This window comes from Pan troglodytes, chromosome 2 (assembly GCF_028858775.2).
Source record: "Pan troglodytes isolate AG18354 chromosome 2, NHGRI_mPanTro3-v2.0_pri, whole genome shotgun sequence".
NCBI classification, from domain to species: domain Eukaryota; kingdom Metazoa; phylum Chordata; class Mammalia; order Primates; family Hominidae; genus Pan; species Pan troglodytes.
In genome coordinates, this window is record NC_086015.1 from 41,490,189 (window position 1) to 41,504,654 (window position 14,466).

Below are 14,466 nucleotides of genomic sequence, written 5' to 3' on the forward strand. Positions count from 1 at the left end.
AGACGTGGTTCCTCAGACTTATAAAATGTAGCCAGGAGACCAATCTGCTCTAGTCTGGAGTGGCTGCTTACTGGGAACATTGGTTTCAGCATCTGCACAGCAGTTTGTCTGTCCATGCTTTGGTGCCAGTTATTTCATGAGTCTTTTTATTTTTATTTTTTGGTTATATAGATCAGAGGTTTCTGTGTTGCCCAGGCTGGCCTCGAACGTCTAGCTTCGCCTTCTTATGCGCCAGGACAACAGGCCTGAGCCACTGCAGCTCCCTATTTCATGAGTCTTTTAGCTTTGGTCCCAAAATTGAATTCTGCTCAGTTCTGAGCTGGGGTTCTCACTGAAATGTGACTGTCCCATGTTCAGGGTCACTTTTTTTTTTCTGAGAGTAGAGCATGACACAATGCATGGTAAGTTGAATGTCTATATATACATTATTATGTGCCTGTATTATTACTTGCTGCTGAAGTAGGGAGTTGGCAAAATGGGTTGCTAAGTTCTAGGTAAAGGGAACGCTTTAAAGATTACAAAACTCCTTTTTTGGTAATATTAAAAAATTATTGGCCAGGCGTGGTGGCTCATACCTGTAATCCCAGCACTTTGGGAGGCTGAGGCTGGCAGATCACCTGAAGTCAGGAGTTCGAGACCAGCCTGGCCAACATGGTGAAACCCTGCCTCTTCTAAAAAATACAAAAATTACCTGGGCATGGTGGGGTGCATCTGTAATCCCAGCTACTTGGGAGGGTGAGGCAGGAGAATCACTGGAACCTGGGAGGTGGCGGTTGTGGTGAGCCAGGATTCCATCACTGCACTCCAGTCTGGGTGACAGAATGAGACTCTGTCTCAAAAAAAAAAAAAAAAAAAAAATTATTGTAAAAAATAAATAACATAAAAATTACCATTTTAACCATTTTTAAGTGTACAGTTCTGTAGCATTATGTACATTCACACTGCCATGCCATTATCACCACCATCCATCCCCAGAACTTTTGCATCATCCCAAACTAAAGCTCTGTACCCATTAAACATGAACTCCTCATTCCCTGCTTCCCCTAGTCCCTGGCAACTGCCATTCTACTTTGTCTCTGAATTTGGATACTCTAGACACCTCATGTAAGTTGAATCATACAGTATGTGCCCTTTTGTGACTGGCTTGTTTCACTTAGCATAATGTCCTCAAGGTGTATCCATATTGTAGCATCTGTCAGAATTTTCTTCCTTTTTAAAGGAAGGAATATTTAATAATATTCCATTGTATGTGTGTGCCCCACATTTATCTATTCATCTGTTTATGAAACATTTTGTTTGGATGATAAGAATGTTTTCACTGGAAATGTGCTTTGTGAAGCATAAGGGAGTGGCAGAAGCAGATCAGAAGTTGGGAGCCTTGCTCTTGGGTCCTGATGCTGAGGCTAATCAGCAGTGTAGCTTTAAACAAACCACTTGCTCTTTCTGAGCAAAAATATTCCATTTGTAAATAAATGGACAGAATTAGAGTTATTAGGCATTCCCTAAAGATCTTTTCCCCTTTTAAAATCTTTCTCTCATTTAATTCTAAGTTTCTGGCTTTATGCACTTTGTGTTTCATGCACACCATAGCTTAGTCATCAGTTATTTTCATAAAATGTTCTCGCTTCCTCTTTAACCTAGCTGTTTAATTTATTTACATTTTCCCCCCATTTATATGGTGGTCCCTTGTAAACTGAGGGTAGTTTTATTCTCTCTTCATTTTTCTGTATAATTGCCCTTTTTTTTTTTTTTACTAGAGCTGTGTCTGCCCAAATGCATTGTTTCCTGTATTGTACAATTACCAGTTATTTAGATTTGCCACTCTGTTAGAAACAAAATGCTTGTTCCTCAGTGCCACAATGAAATAGCACTTGAACATAAATTTAATTTTCTCAGCAAGGCAATTTTTACTTCTATTGAAGCGTGCAACTTGTGGATGGAGTAATGGTGAGAGCACACCTGGACAGGGGAGGGGCAGGGGTTCTTATTCCTGATGCAGGTAGCCCCTACTGCTGTGTCGTTCCCCTATTTCCTGGGGTTCAACTGCATAGTCTGAGCTAATTCCAATTGGCTATTTTAAAGAGAGCAGGAGTACGATCCTGAGTGGCGGGGTGAGTAGTTTGGTGGGAAGGGTGGTTACAGAACAGGTGACTCAGGATGATTTGGGTCAGAGCAAGTGACCAGGGGTGACTCAAGATGGAGCAGGTAACCAGGGTGACTTAGGTTAAAGCAGGTGACCAGGGGAACAGATCTGAACTACTGATTAGAACTGGCGGGAAAGTTGTTTACTGAAACTAGAGGCAAGGGGGCCAAAGAGAACCAGGAAGTTAAACTTTAAAATGGAAAATCAAAGAATAAGAGAGCTGAACATACTGACATACTGATTCTTTGAAGAGAAACTTGGAATTCGCTATAACAACTCCTTGGTGAAATTCAGAATAAAGACTGGCAAGCTATTTTTCCCCCAGTATTTTATTTCAGAGCTAAGCTAAGGAACTACAGAAAAATAATTGTAAAATTGATGTGTTAAAAAGCTTTGAAAGACAAAACTTTCTCAAATGGGTAATATGAAGGGAGATTATTAGGAAGAATATATGTTACGCTGTATGTGAATCTTGATTGTTCTGTGGAATGGTTTTATCCTGGTTTTTTGGAAAGGGTACAGGAAGTGACCCCACCCGATTGGTGGTCTGCTTGAATTACATTCATTAATGTAGGCTCCATGCATTGAGTTGCGGATTGTGAACATTTGGAAACCAGTATTTTTTTCCTCTCTGAATTGCCTTCTGTTTAGACAGGGCTTAATAAAACCAGCAGCTAAACCAAGGAAAATACTCCCATTTTTAGAATGGAGGAGCCATACGACTTAATGAATTAAAGTATGTAATGCAGGCCAAGTAATTCAAACCCACCCATGGCAGGAAGAGTTCCACAACCTGGTTCCAGCTCCTCTAAGTGACTTCTAAGTCCCCTTGTTCAACCCTATCTTTCGGGTCTCAGATTTGGCTTCCCCCCCCCCTTTTTTTTTTTTTTTTGAGACCGAATCTGGCTCTGTTGCCCAGGCTGGAGTGCAGCGGCATGATCGTGGCTCACTGCAACCTCTGCCTCCCAGACTCAAGCCATCCTCCCACCTCAGCCTCCTGAGTAGCTGGGACTACAGGTGTGCACCACCACATCCAGCTAATTTTTGTATTTTTGTAGAGATGGGGGTCTCACTTTGTTCCCCAGGCTGATTTTCAACTCCTGGACTCAAGTGATCTGCCTGCCTCGGCCTCCCAAAGTGCTGGGATTACAGGTGTCAGCCACCGTGCTGGCCAGCTTCCCCAAATGTAAGGGTTAGGTTTGTTACAGTGCCTGTGAGCTGCTGTCAGGCAAAGCCTGCTTTTCCCCTGCTTCTTTGAGGTGGATAAATGTTTTGTTCAGTAGTGGAGAGGGCACTAGCTATTGTAGTCCTCTCTGCAGGGCCATGTCCCTGGGGGCATTTGGAGACCAAGTAGACATGCCCAGGAGCAGCCAACTGCTGGGCCCCATGGCCTTTGTGTTTGTGCAGGAAAAGTTCTTCCTGGGAACACAGGAGACTGGAGGTCACCCCCACCCCTTCCCAGGTCCCTCCACCCTGCACTTCCTGGACTTGTCAATGGAGGGAGGGTGTGTGACCCAGGCTTGTTGGGGATGTTGTTTGTGGGGCAGCCCCTTGCCTCTCTCTGCGCCTACCTCACTTCCCATAGCTTTGTGATATAGGCTGTCCTGCCATCTCAGGTCTAGACAAGCAAAATCAAGTTGTATTTTTAAGTTTTTTAGATACGAGTATGGTAGAATAACCCTATGTACATACACTTTGGGGAAGAAAGGCTCGTACATGAACATTTAGAAGATGGATTAGGGAGAAACCTAAACCTGCCCTCTTGACATATATATGAAGGAATCAGGTTAAAATAATAGTAGTGCCCTTAACTCACAGAAATAGCATTCAAAGGAGTGAAAACAATGGAAAGCATGCTTGTGGCCTAGGCTGTGGAAGGTGTGGAATGTGAAACTGTCTAATCCAATAACACCCACTAACTTTCCTAGACTAGAGTTGCCAGGCCCCACAACTGCCCCCAAAGTGTGTGTGGCAGGGATCGGGTAGGTGGTAGAAGGATCAGAACTGGATTCTACTCTACCTTGAAGGGATTAATGACAGTCACAGAAGTTTCTGGGAGGCTGGGACATGGCCTGCTCTCTGATCTAGATTTGATTATAGGAGCCAGTCAGGGGCCCCCATTGTTTGATTCCTTGCCCTAGAGCATCCTGAGAAGGCAGCTTAGACTTTGGGTTTCAGAAACATGAAAGTCAGTGATGGTACCAACTTTCATGTGTGTCCCAGGCCCTCAGACCTCTGGTGGGGCAGTCCCAGCTTGGGAAGGCGGAGGCTGGCCTGAAAACAGTGCTTCATGCTGCCTGAAACAGGGGTGCCTTTAAGTGCTTCCCCTTGCTGGCCTTCAGCCTGGGCCGGAAGTGGGGTATTCTTAGCTCCCAGTGAGGCTGTCACCACCTCAGAAACCCGAGGTCCTGCTCCCAACATAGACCACACCAAGTACAGTTTGGGGAGGAGGCACTGAAGTTCTCAAATCTCCCATTTTTTGGAGGCCTTGTCATAAAGAGACCTTGAGACTGCTTTAAAAGATGAAAGAGTCCCACACAATTCCTATTCATGTCAGAAATTTATGAGGCTGAACTGGTGGTGTGTCTTGCACTATAGTTTCATTCAGCTCATGGGGTCTGAATTTCCTTTTTATGTTTCATTTTTTCAAGAGTTACAATTGGGTGTTTAGTCTCTAGAGTCAGTGGGATGGATATGCTTTTTGCCAGACTTTTCACATTTAATATGTAACTGTTTGTTTAGGTTGAGACATTTTGATCCTTTTTGCCGTTGTGCTATTTGATGCAGGATTTATTATTAATTTGTATTATTTCTTGCTATTATGAAATTTGATGCAGGATTTGTTCATTGCTTTGCACTAGTCTCACTCTCAGCCCTGGTGCAAGATTCTGCAGGGAACAAACAAGTTCCTTTTGTCACTGGACTGCTTTCTGGCAAGTCTAGCAGTTGTCCTTATAATAACCGGACAAGGCGGGAGAACTGATTTTATCCTGCATGGAAGAGGAGTAACTCAATTGACATTCTTTGTCATTTAGCAGTCAGTTAATGGCCACTTACTGGAAAATGTTACTAGGCTCTGTGGTGAGTGTTGTTAGAAACTGAATTACTCTGTATATTTCCCCAGGGCCCTTTTTCTCCTTGCCTGGAGTAGACACTCAGAACGGCAGGAAGTGGCACTGTGTTGCAATCATAGTTTCATTGTTCCTTTGTATTTTGCATTTCAAAAATAATGATATTGCTTTTAATGGTACCAGAGACTTGCCAGGAGCCCAGGGGGTGGTACAGGGTCACTGGGGTAGCCCCAGCCTGAGGGTGCCCAGGAGTGGTCTGTGGAAGGTCTCCAGCAATGTCAGCCTCACATGTGATTAATTTGAGTCACTGTGAACATCTCTCCACCTCCTTGACTTTACCCATGAAATGATTTCCAACATCCAGTCACTTTCCTGGGTATTTTTAGTCACTCACTTTGCAGAACCTTTGATGGTCTACAGAAGTGAAGGAATGGGTTTCTAAGTCCAAGCTGAGGTAGAATCCTGGCATTGCCATTTACTAGAGCTGTGTGACCTTAGACAATTCACTTAACCTCTCTGAGCCTCAATATTCTTACCTGTTAACAAGTGGGGATATGGGTTCCCAGGGATGAGGGACCGGTGAAATGATATGCCTGGAGACAGCTAACACAATGCCTGGAATATGCTAAGCACTTGTCAAAAGTTTCCTACCCCTCTTCCTTGCCAGCTTAAAATTATAACTGCAGCAGCAGAACGCCCCCATTTGTTGGTTAGCAGTGTTGTGAGCTGAGGAGATGGAGGAGAAAAGCTTATCTGTTAGTTTTCTTTCCACCTGGAGAGATCTTCCCCCTTTCCTTCCACACAGCAATAGTGTAACCGAATGCCAGAGCAGTCCCTTCTTCTTGCGGTCCTCTGTGGACGGCTTGTTTCTTTTTGGATGGTAGGAGGCATCCAAAGCCTCTTTTAGGGAAGGTTGGTCTTCTTCCAGGAGACTCCACACTGGGATGGCCACATCATTCCATTTCTGGGTCACGTTTTCAGCTCCTTGGGCCTGCAAGGGATCTCTGTCCCTTCTGGAATAAATGAAATAATTGTCACTAGCCTCCCACTTAATGACTGTGGCTACTGCTCCTCTTTCTCGCACACGAGGGGAGGAAGTCTGCTGGGGCACTGGGCAGCCTCCCTTCCCGATGGCACCAGAGCCTGGATTTTTGAGGTCTGGTGGATTCCTGAGACTTTCCTTCCTCACCCCAGTCTGGACGGCATCCCTGGGCCCAGCCTGCCGCGGCACTCGTGGGAAGTGGCTGGCTGGCTCTGCTGGCTCCACGCACAGCTGGCATACACTGACATGGCTGTGGTTTGCTTCTCTCTCCTTCCTTCCCCCTAGAGTATAAGAAGAAGTACGGAGAGGAACACGGCTCCTGCCAGGCTGGGATAGCGGGCTTCTTCACCGAGGTGGGTGTCTGCTGTCTGGGCATTTCTGTTCTCTTGTGGGTGTTCATTTCCTTGCTTATATGATTTTGGCAACCCTTAGAGGTGGGACTTCTGGAGTCCCAGATACTTGAGCCTCGAGGGAGCAGATTCTGGTCCTCACACCAGAGGAGGCTATTTCAACCTGCCAGGAGGGTACCAGCTGGCCAGAGACCACTGGGCAGAGGAGGTGGGGTGGCTTATCTCGAGGCTACCCCTATTTGATGATTTCTGTAGGAGTCTGCTTGACTCTGAGACCTGGGGAAGGCGTCGATTTGGGGATGTGTGAGTGAGATGACATTCAGTCAGGTTGTGCCCCATCATTGGCGGCTGTGCAGATACATGAAGCGTGTGAGCATCCCCTCCTAGCAGCCTTCTCTCCTTAGTGGAGAGACTTGTTTGTTTTTCGAGACAGAGTCTTGCTATGTCACTCAAGCTGGAGTGCAGTGGCGTGATCTCGGCTCACTGCAATCTCCGCCTCCTGGGTTCAAGCAATTCTCTTGCCTTAGCCTCCCGGTTATAGGCGCCCACCGCCACACCTGTATTTTTAGTAGAGACGGGGTTTCGCCATGTTGGCCAGGCTGGTCTTGAACACCTGACCTCAGGTGATCTGCCAGTCTCGGCTTCCCAAAGTGCTGGGATTACAGGCTGAGCCACCACACCCGGCCTGAGAGACTTGGTTTTACACACAACTCTAACCATTCCTTTTCCCAGATTCTGAAGGACAGGACACCTGCATGCTTATGTGCCCGTGTGGTAGTAGCATGACTTTTGGCTGGTAGTACATTTTTAGGGACTGTTTTCTTGTGTCATTCTTACTTACTGTAAGTTTGCCCTTCGTATCAGTTCCTCCTCTCTCAAACACTTTCATGACTGCCTGCTGGCACTGTCCATCCATGTGGTTGCTCAGGCCAAAAAAAGAGTACTTTTTACTTCTAATTCATCTGCAGTCCTGTTGTTTTAGCCTCCAAAACACATCCCAAATATGACAGCTTTTATTACTATTACAATCGCCTCCATTATCACCATCATGCTTCTAGAAAGGCCACCACCATCACCTGGAGGTACACTGGCCCTGATTGGTCTTCCTACATCTATTGTGCTTTTTTAAAAATTGTGGTAAAAGACGCATAATATAAAAGTCACCACTTTAAAGTGCGATTCAGTGGCATTAGTGCATTCACAGTGTTGTGCACCCATCACCATGGGCTAGGTTAGAACACTTTATCACCCAGCCTGCATCCATTCTGACCTGTGAAGTGTGCTTTCTGCATACTAGCCCCAGGGTCCTTCAAATGAAACCCATTCTTCTGACTCCGAGGCTTCCCAGTCCATGGAGGATTACAATGTAAAGCTCCTCATCCTGGCCCCTGGACTTGGCTCCCTGAGGCCACCTCTCTCTTTTCCTCACTCCAGGAGAGCAGAGAGCTGGGGAAGGGCATGGGACATGGGGGGTGGAGGGAGGATGAAGGGTGCTCTCTGGCTTCCAAAGTGAGGGCCCCTCCTGAGTCAGGAGCAAGACTGCCTACCTTCCTTTCAGAAACTGCTGTTTAAATCCAAAGAGAACATAGACAGTTGGCAATATAGTGTCTGATCCGGAAAGCAAGAAAGAAAAGGCAGAAAGTCTGAAGTTTTATTTTCACTCTCAAACCAATAAATAGGAGATGCTACCCTCCAACCCCCATTCCGCACCCTCAGTGATTCTTACCTCGCTGGAGAATCATTTTTATGACAGTCGACAGAGTTCTATGCCCTGGGAATGGCACCGCCAATCATCCTAACCATTGAGGCCGAATTTAAAGATTGTTCTCTCACCTTACTCTCCTACTTCTAAGCCACCTTGCAAGTCCCACCACCTCCTATGCCCTCAAAACCTCTAACAATGACATCCATTGCTCTCCACATCCTCTGCCACCCTACAAATCTAAGCCATAGTTGTCTTGCTTCCAACCCACTGCGGAATCCTTCTGCCGTCTTGCTTCCACCCTTGCCTCTGGACAGACTGGTCCCCATGTAGCAGCCAGAACCACCTTTTACAAACAAGAAAAATATCATGGTGCTCTCTTGCTCAGGACTTTCTGGTGTCTTCTCATCCTACTTAGAATGAAATGCAAATGCCTTCCCTTGGCCTCCCAGCCTTCATACCTTTCCAGGCTCATCTCCTACCTCACCCACTACATGGTATTTTCAGCTGCTGCTAGGACATGCCGGACTCCCACTGGTGGCATTGCACTGGAGATCCATTCACGTGGCTCCTTGTACACAAGTGTTTCTTTAGAAGAGACGCTAATGGAGGAACTGCTGGGTCCAAAGGCACTCAGATTTGAATTTTGATACATGTTGGCAAATTGCACTTCAGACATGTTTACCAGTTGACACTCCCCTGCATTGCTTCTGTCTCTATCTTCTGTCACTCAGACTTTAAATTTTTGTTATGAAAAAACATCTCGTTTTAATGTCACTTTCCCTGATTATTAATGTCGTTTAATATCCTTTTAAAATATTGACCATTTGTATTTGTTTTCCTGGAAGTTGCCTGTTTATGTTCTCAGTACATTATTCTGTTTTGTTGTTGTTGTTGTTTTCCTGGTTTTTAGGAACTTGTTACATATTTTCAACAGTAATCTCTTACCTGATCTATGTGTTGCAAATTTTTTCATCAGCCTTTTTCTTATGTTTTAAGTTTGCCTATGGTGTCTTTATCATCCTGGCAATAAACATGCACATTTGGCCAAATCTATCAGTCTTTTTTTTTCCCCCTAGATTCTAAACTTATCTCTTAAGAAGGTTATTCCTTATGTGTACTGCAAGTTGGCATGAACAGCTGGGCAGGAGAGTGCCCAGGATCTACAACACATGTCTGGGCTGAACAAACTCCCATATTTTATACTTATATTTTCAATATACTTGTATTTTTAATAGCACTTTCATAGGTTGTTTTTAAAAAAGATTTCGATCTTTAATCTTTCTGGAATTTGTGTTGTATACATTGTGTGATAGAAACTAACTACATTATTTTTCTAAATATATAGTTGGTTGTTCTGATAGTGGTTTGTTAAACAACTTTTCCTCTCCCCATTGAAATGCCATCCTGCCATGTGGCGACTTCACTCTCTTCTTCCATCTCAGTAAACATTTAGATTGTGTGACAACTATGGCTGTTGTTCCTCCAACAGGCCTGTCTAGTATTGTATGACTTGAGTCAGTAGGCAGTGGGAACCACTGTAAGTTCACAAGCAGATGACACACTGGCAGATGGCAGTGTTGAAAGAAAGGCTATTTGAGCTGGGTTTGCCAAGAACTTTGGGAGTGGAAGGGTCTGAAGGGAGGCCTGGTAGGAGGCCGTGATGTGGTAGGAGGCCATGAAGCAACAGGACAGTGTAGAGGGAGGCTTAAGGAATAAAAATGATTGGGGGAGGCAGAGAATATGAAGGAAGTGTCAAGGGGCTGGGTGGCCAGGGAGCTGTGGGGTAGAGGAAGGAGGGTTTGAGCTAGGCTTCTGGAGAATGGTGGTGCCTCTGGTGAAAAGGGGTTGCCTGAGAAAGAACCCATTGGGAGATATAAACTGCCAAGTCTGCTTTCAGACACATGGAGTGTGCGATGTTTTTAGAGGACGTTTGGACTTAGGGACTGGAGTCCTGCCTGGGGCAGAAACTTAGATTTGGCCCTTGCTCATGACTCTCTTAGGGGATGAGTGTGCTTAGTGTAGGGCATGGGGGAGACACCTCCCTTTAGATGGGAGGAGAAGCTAGATTGATGGGAGACATCAGAACTCAACGGAGATGTTGACAGAGAGCCGAGGAGAAAGTGTTCCCAGGAGGGAAGTGTCATTATGTTTGCCGCAGCAGCTGGCAAGTCAGGCATTGGGCTGAGTGGAGGCAGGGAGTGGTAGGAGGAACCGGCGGGGCAGGAGTGTGGAGGGGAAGTCCAGGTAGCAGTGCAAGCTCAGGGTGACCAGAAGAACAGAAGACCTGCTGAAATCCAGGCTTTGGGATTTAGAACCTGAGGGAAACATGGGGCGTCAGCGTGTGCTGGCTGTGCTCATGGTACAGCAAAGTGGGGACATGGTGGGTGTACAGAGTGGCCGGGGAGGGTGGGCGGTGGTGAGTGGGAAGGCAGCCCCTCTGGGCGCCACTCTGTCCTCTCACCCCGGCCTGCTGTCACCTGGCTACTTTGGACTTTGGCCTCCGCTTCAGTTCCCAGGCTTTTGGCCTCCTTAAACAGGAGGTCTTTGAACTCACCGCCTGCCTTGTTTCTGGAAGTTCAGCTGTTTGTGGCTGAGCAGGAAATGTGGTTGAAGGGTCCAGGCCAGCGCGACTCCCCTCCTCTGCCCTCTTGCTGACCTCGCCACTTGGGCTTGCCTTTTCTGTGAGCTCTTGTCCCCTCCCAAGCTGGACATGGATCTGTGGCCTTCTGGTCATAGCTATGTTGCCCCAAAATATTTTGGCCTAAGGTGCCTGCTTGACCTACAGGTCAGTGACCCTGAGCTTAACAAAGCCTTCTGAGCTATGGATACCACCTGAATTTTAGCCTGTCATTGAGGATTAGAGAGAATTTCCTGGGAGGTTTATTTATTTTTGTAGATGAGGCTAACAGAGGTAGTAGATACTGCTTAGCAGCAAGAGAGGATTTGGACCAGCTGGGCTGGCGTTCACGCCTGCTGTAGAAGCCTAGAGGCACTTGGGTGGGAGTTTGTTCAGCACGGACTTCCGTTGTAGATCCCGGGCACTCCTGCCCAGCTGCTCATGCCAACTTGCAGTACACAGAGGAAATATATGGCTTCTCCCAGGCCCACCTACATACCCCGGTCCCTCTAGGGGTTCTGCTAATAAATGCATCTTGGGAAAAAGCTGCATTGCTTATTGATGGGATTCCACAAATGTGATTTAGGTAGTGGTGGCCTTTGCTTAGAGAAGCTTTCATTTGTGTGTGTGACATTGACACTGGCTGTTCCTGCATGGTGGGGAGCTAAGTATTGGTCACTTTTTCCTAGCACTTGTGAACAGCACCAGAAAGGTCACAAGCATCATCCATAGTGAACAGAAAACACAACTATGAGGGATTTCCAGGAAGGCACTGTCCCTCCCTTCAGCCTCAGCCCTGAGGGTCGCAGGCTTGGCCCTGTTTTATGTAGTATGGGCTGAAGGGAGAGGGGTGTGAGCACTGGGGGCGGGGTGGCGTGGTGCGGTAAAAACAAGAGCTGTTGGTTTTAAAGGTTTTTGAAGACAGGAATTACTTTATCTTACCCTGTTTGTAATGTTTGAGAGGGGATGCAGTGGTATGGTAGGCATACATTTTTCAACTTTTATCCTGGGTTAGTCTAAATCATTAGAAAGCAACATATCCCATCCCTGCCCCCAATGTCCCGAAGAGCCTTTTCAGGCCTGTGCTGATGCTCAAAGCTTTGGCCTGTGCAAAGCTGCAGGTGGAGAAAGCTCTGCACTGAGGATACATCTGGAGCTGAGGAGGTTGCTCATTAGGTTCTTCAGTGCCCTTTGTATTATATTTGGACACTGATTACAAATTCCTTTCCAAGCTCAAGGCCAGGAGAAAAAGTCTCTCTCCTCTGATGAACTTATTTGTGTTTTTTGTACTCTTTCTAGAACTAGCCTGGTCTCTTATGCGGGACAGATGAGTGTAAAAAGAATGAGTGGATGGATGCTCTGCTGTGTTTCCCAGTGGAGCGTCCTGACTGCAGAAAGCTATCTATTTTTATAAAACAGCGAGATACCCCTGGGAACATCTGGCTTATCATCAACAGCTTCCTTCAAGGGGGGTAGGATCTCAAAACTTTAAAATGAAGTGCTCATCAACAGTCATTTCTTGTCTACACCCTCCTGAATTATCAAAAAGCAAGCCTTTCCGGCGAGAATCTGGTGGCTTTTCTTCCATCTGTGTTCCTGCCCTATCCTTTGTTAAGGCTCTTCCCCAAATTAACCATAGCACGTATTGTTTAAGGCATTGCCCTCTTGCCTGCAGGCTCTATCCTCCTCTCTCAATTTTTTTTCTTTAGGTACTTTTGGCTTTTGCAGACACTTGCTCCCTGAGAATTCAGTGGTGACTTTATGAATTGTCCTCAGAAATTCTAAATCTCTGCGGCAGTATCTAGCCTCCAAGGACTTGTCAGAGCCAGCAGCTTCTGCCAGTGCATGGGCTCGTCTCTGCAGAGGGAGATCAACCTGAAAAGATCTGTTTCTGAAATATATGTGGGTGACCAAGGGACGGGGTGCAGGGGAATTATGAAGGCTCAGGGGAAGGTCAGGTGGGTTTCAGCAGTGAGAGACTTGACCTGCACAGCATCTGTTATCCCCATGAGCCTTCATGACCAGTATCTTTGGAGTTTTGTCTATAGCTGAAAGGTTTCCTCTAGAAATTTTGTTGATTTTAACCTGTTTGCATAGAATTTTTTTCTGAAATACTTTGCACATTACCATGCTGTCTTACCCCAAGAATGAGCTACGAAGGGACTTTATTTATCTTTATATCTAGTGTGAACTCTGAGACATAATAGTAGGTGCCCAATAAACATTGTTGAGTGAAAAATTACTGATTTCATTAGAAAAATAATTCTGATTATTTCTTATTGCGGTGTCGAAACTTTAGGAAATAAAGGTAATCCAAAAGTAGGGATTCCCTGTTGGGGAAAGGAAGGACTGAAAGCCAGGGACCTCTGATGGATACAAGCACAGCCTGCCTCCTAGCTCCAGCACAGCCTCTGCACAATGGGAGCTTCGTCTTAATGCTTGTAAAATGTCATCTCATTAGCATGTTTTGTGTTTTTATGTGATAACTTCCTTGTTAGTGTTTGATCACTGTTCTGGAATTTTAAAAAATCAAGATTATTAATTAAAAAAATTAATACATATAATAAAATACACTATTTTAAATGCAGAGTTCGATGAGTTTTGACAAATGTGTATACCATGTCGTCTCTGTCTGAATGAAGATGAGAACATTTCCATCACTTTGGAAAGTTCCTCATGCCCCTTTGCAGACAGTGTTCCTCCTCTTTACTCCAGGTACCCACCGATCTGACTTCCATCAGTGTGGATTGGTTTTGCTGATTCTAGAACTTCCTATGAATGGAGTCATTTTTTTTCTCATCAACATTTGGTCTAGGATTCACCCACATTTCAACTGAGTTTTGAATACTGCAAAAGGGTTACACAAGCAGAGGAAGTGTGAGGGCATTGCACAGATGGAGATAAAAAGAGCAGAGGGAGTTCCGAAGACCAGAATTAGTTTAGAGTGTCCTAGGCATGCAGTCTGAGGGGGCAGTGGCGGGAGAAGAGCCTAATGTGGTTGAAATAGTGGACAGCGTTGAATTTTACCTGAGCCCTGCACTCTTGGAAAACAGTCTGGTCTAGAATTTTGAAAAATACAAAGGAAATAAACTTTGGGAGTGAGACAGCAGGGGATGTTGATTGATTTCCATTATCGTATCACCCAGGGGAAAACCCCAGCAGATATCTGTGCTGACTTCCTTGGGTGACCAAATCATTTCTGGGAACTTAGGGTTATTGTCAGCATTGGTGATGGTTCTGGGGCACAAACATGCTCTCAGCCCTGTTGACCATTTCCCCCTGATCTAAATGCTGAAGACAGCTGTGCCTCTTATGTTCTTGAGTCTTTTTTTTTTTTTTTTTTTTTTTTTGGCAGAGTCTTGCTATGTCACCCAGGCTGGAATGCAGTGGCATGATCTTGGCTCACTGAGACCTCTGCGTCCCGGGTTCAAGTGATTTTCCTGCCTCAGCCTCCTGAGTAGCTGGGATTACAGGCATGTGCCACTACACCTGGCTAATTTTTGTATTTTTAGTAGAGACAGGGTTTCACCATGTTGGC

The 14,466-nt window shown here is 45.6% G+C and overlaps 1 protein-coding gene across 6 annotated transcripts in view; it reads left to right on the forward strand.

Annotated features, from left to right (window-relative positions):
• ITGA9 (integrin subunit alpha 9) overlaps positions 1-14,466 on the forward strand; it is a 374,600-nt gene that overhangs the window by 35,786 nt on the left and 324,348 nt on the right. For 5 of the 6 annotated variants that reach the window (XM_526172.9, XM_054681668.2, XM_054681665.2 and 2 more), the window contains exon 5: positions 6,542-6,609. The exons of the other annotated variant lie outside the window; for it this stretch is intronic. In XM_526172.9, coding sequence (XP_526172.3) covers positions 6,542-6,609 — 68 coding nt within the window. The remainder of the gene's footprint in view (positions 1-6,541; positions 6,610-14,466) is intronic. 6 annotated transcript variants of the gene reach the window in all.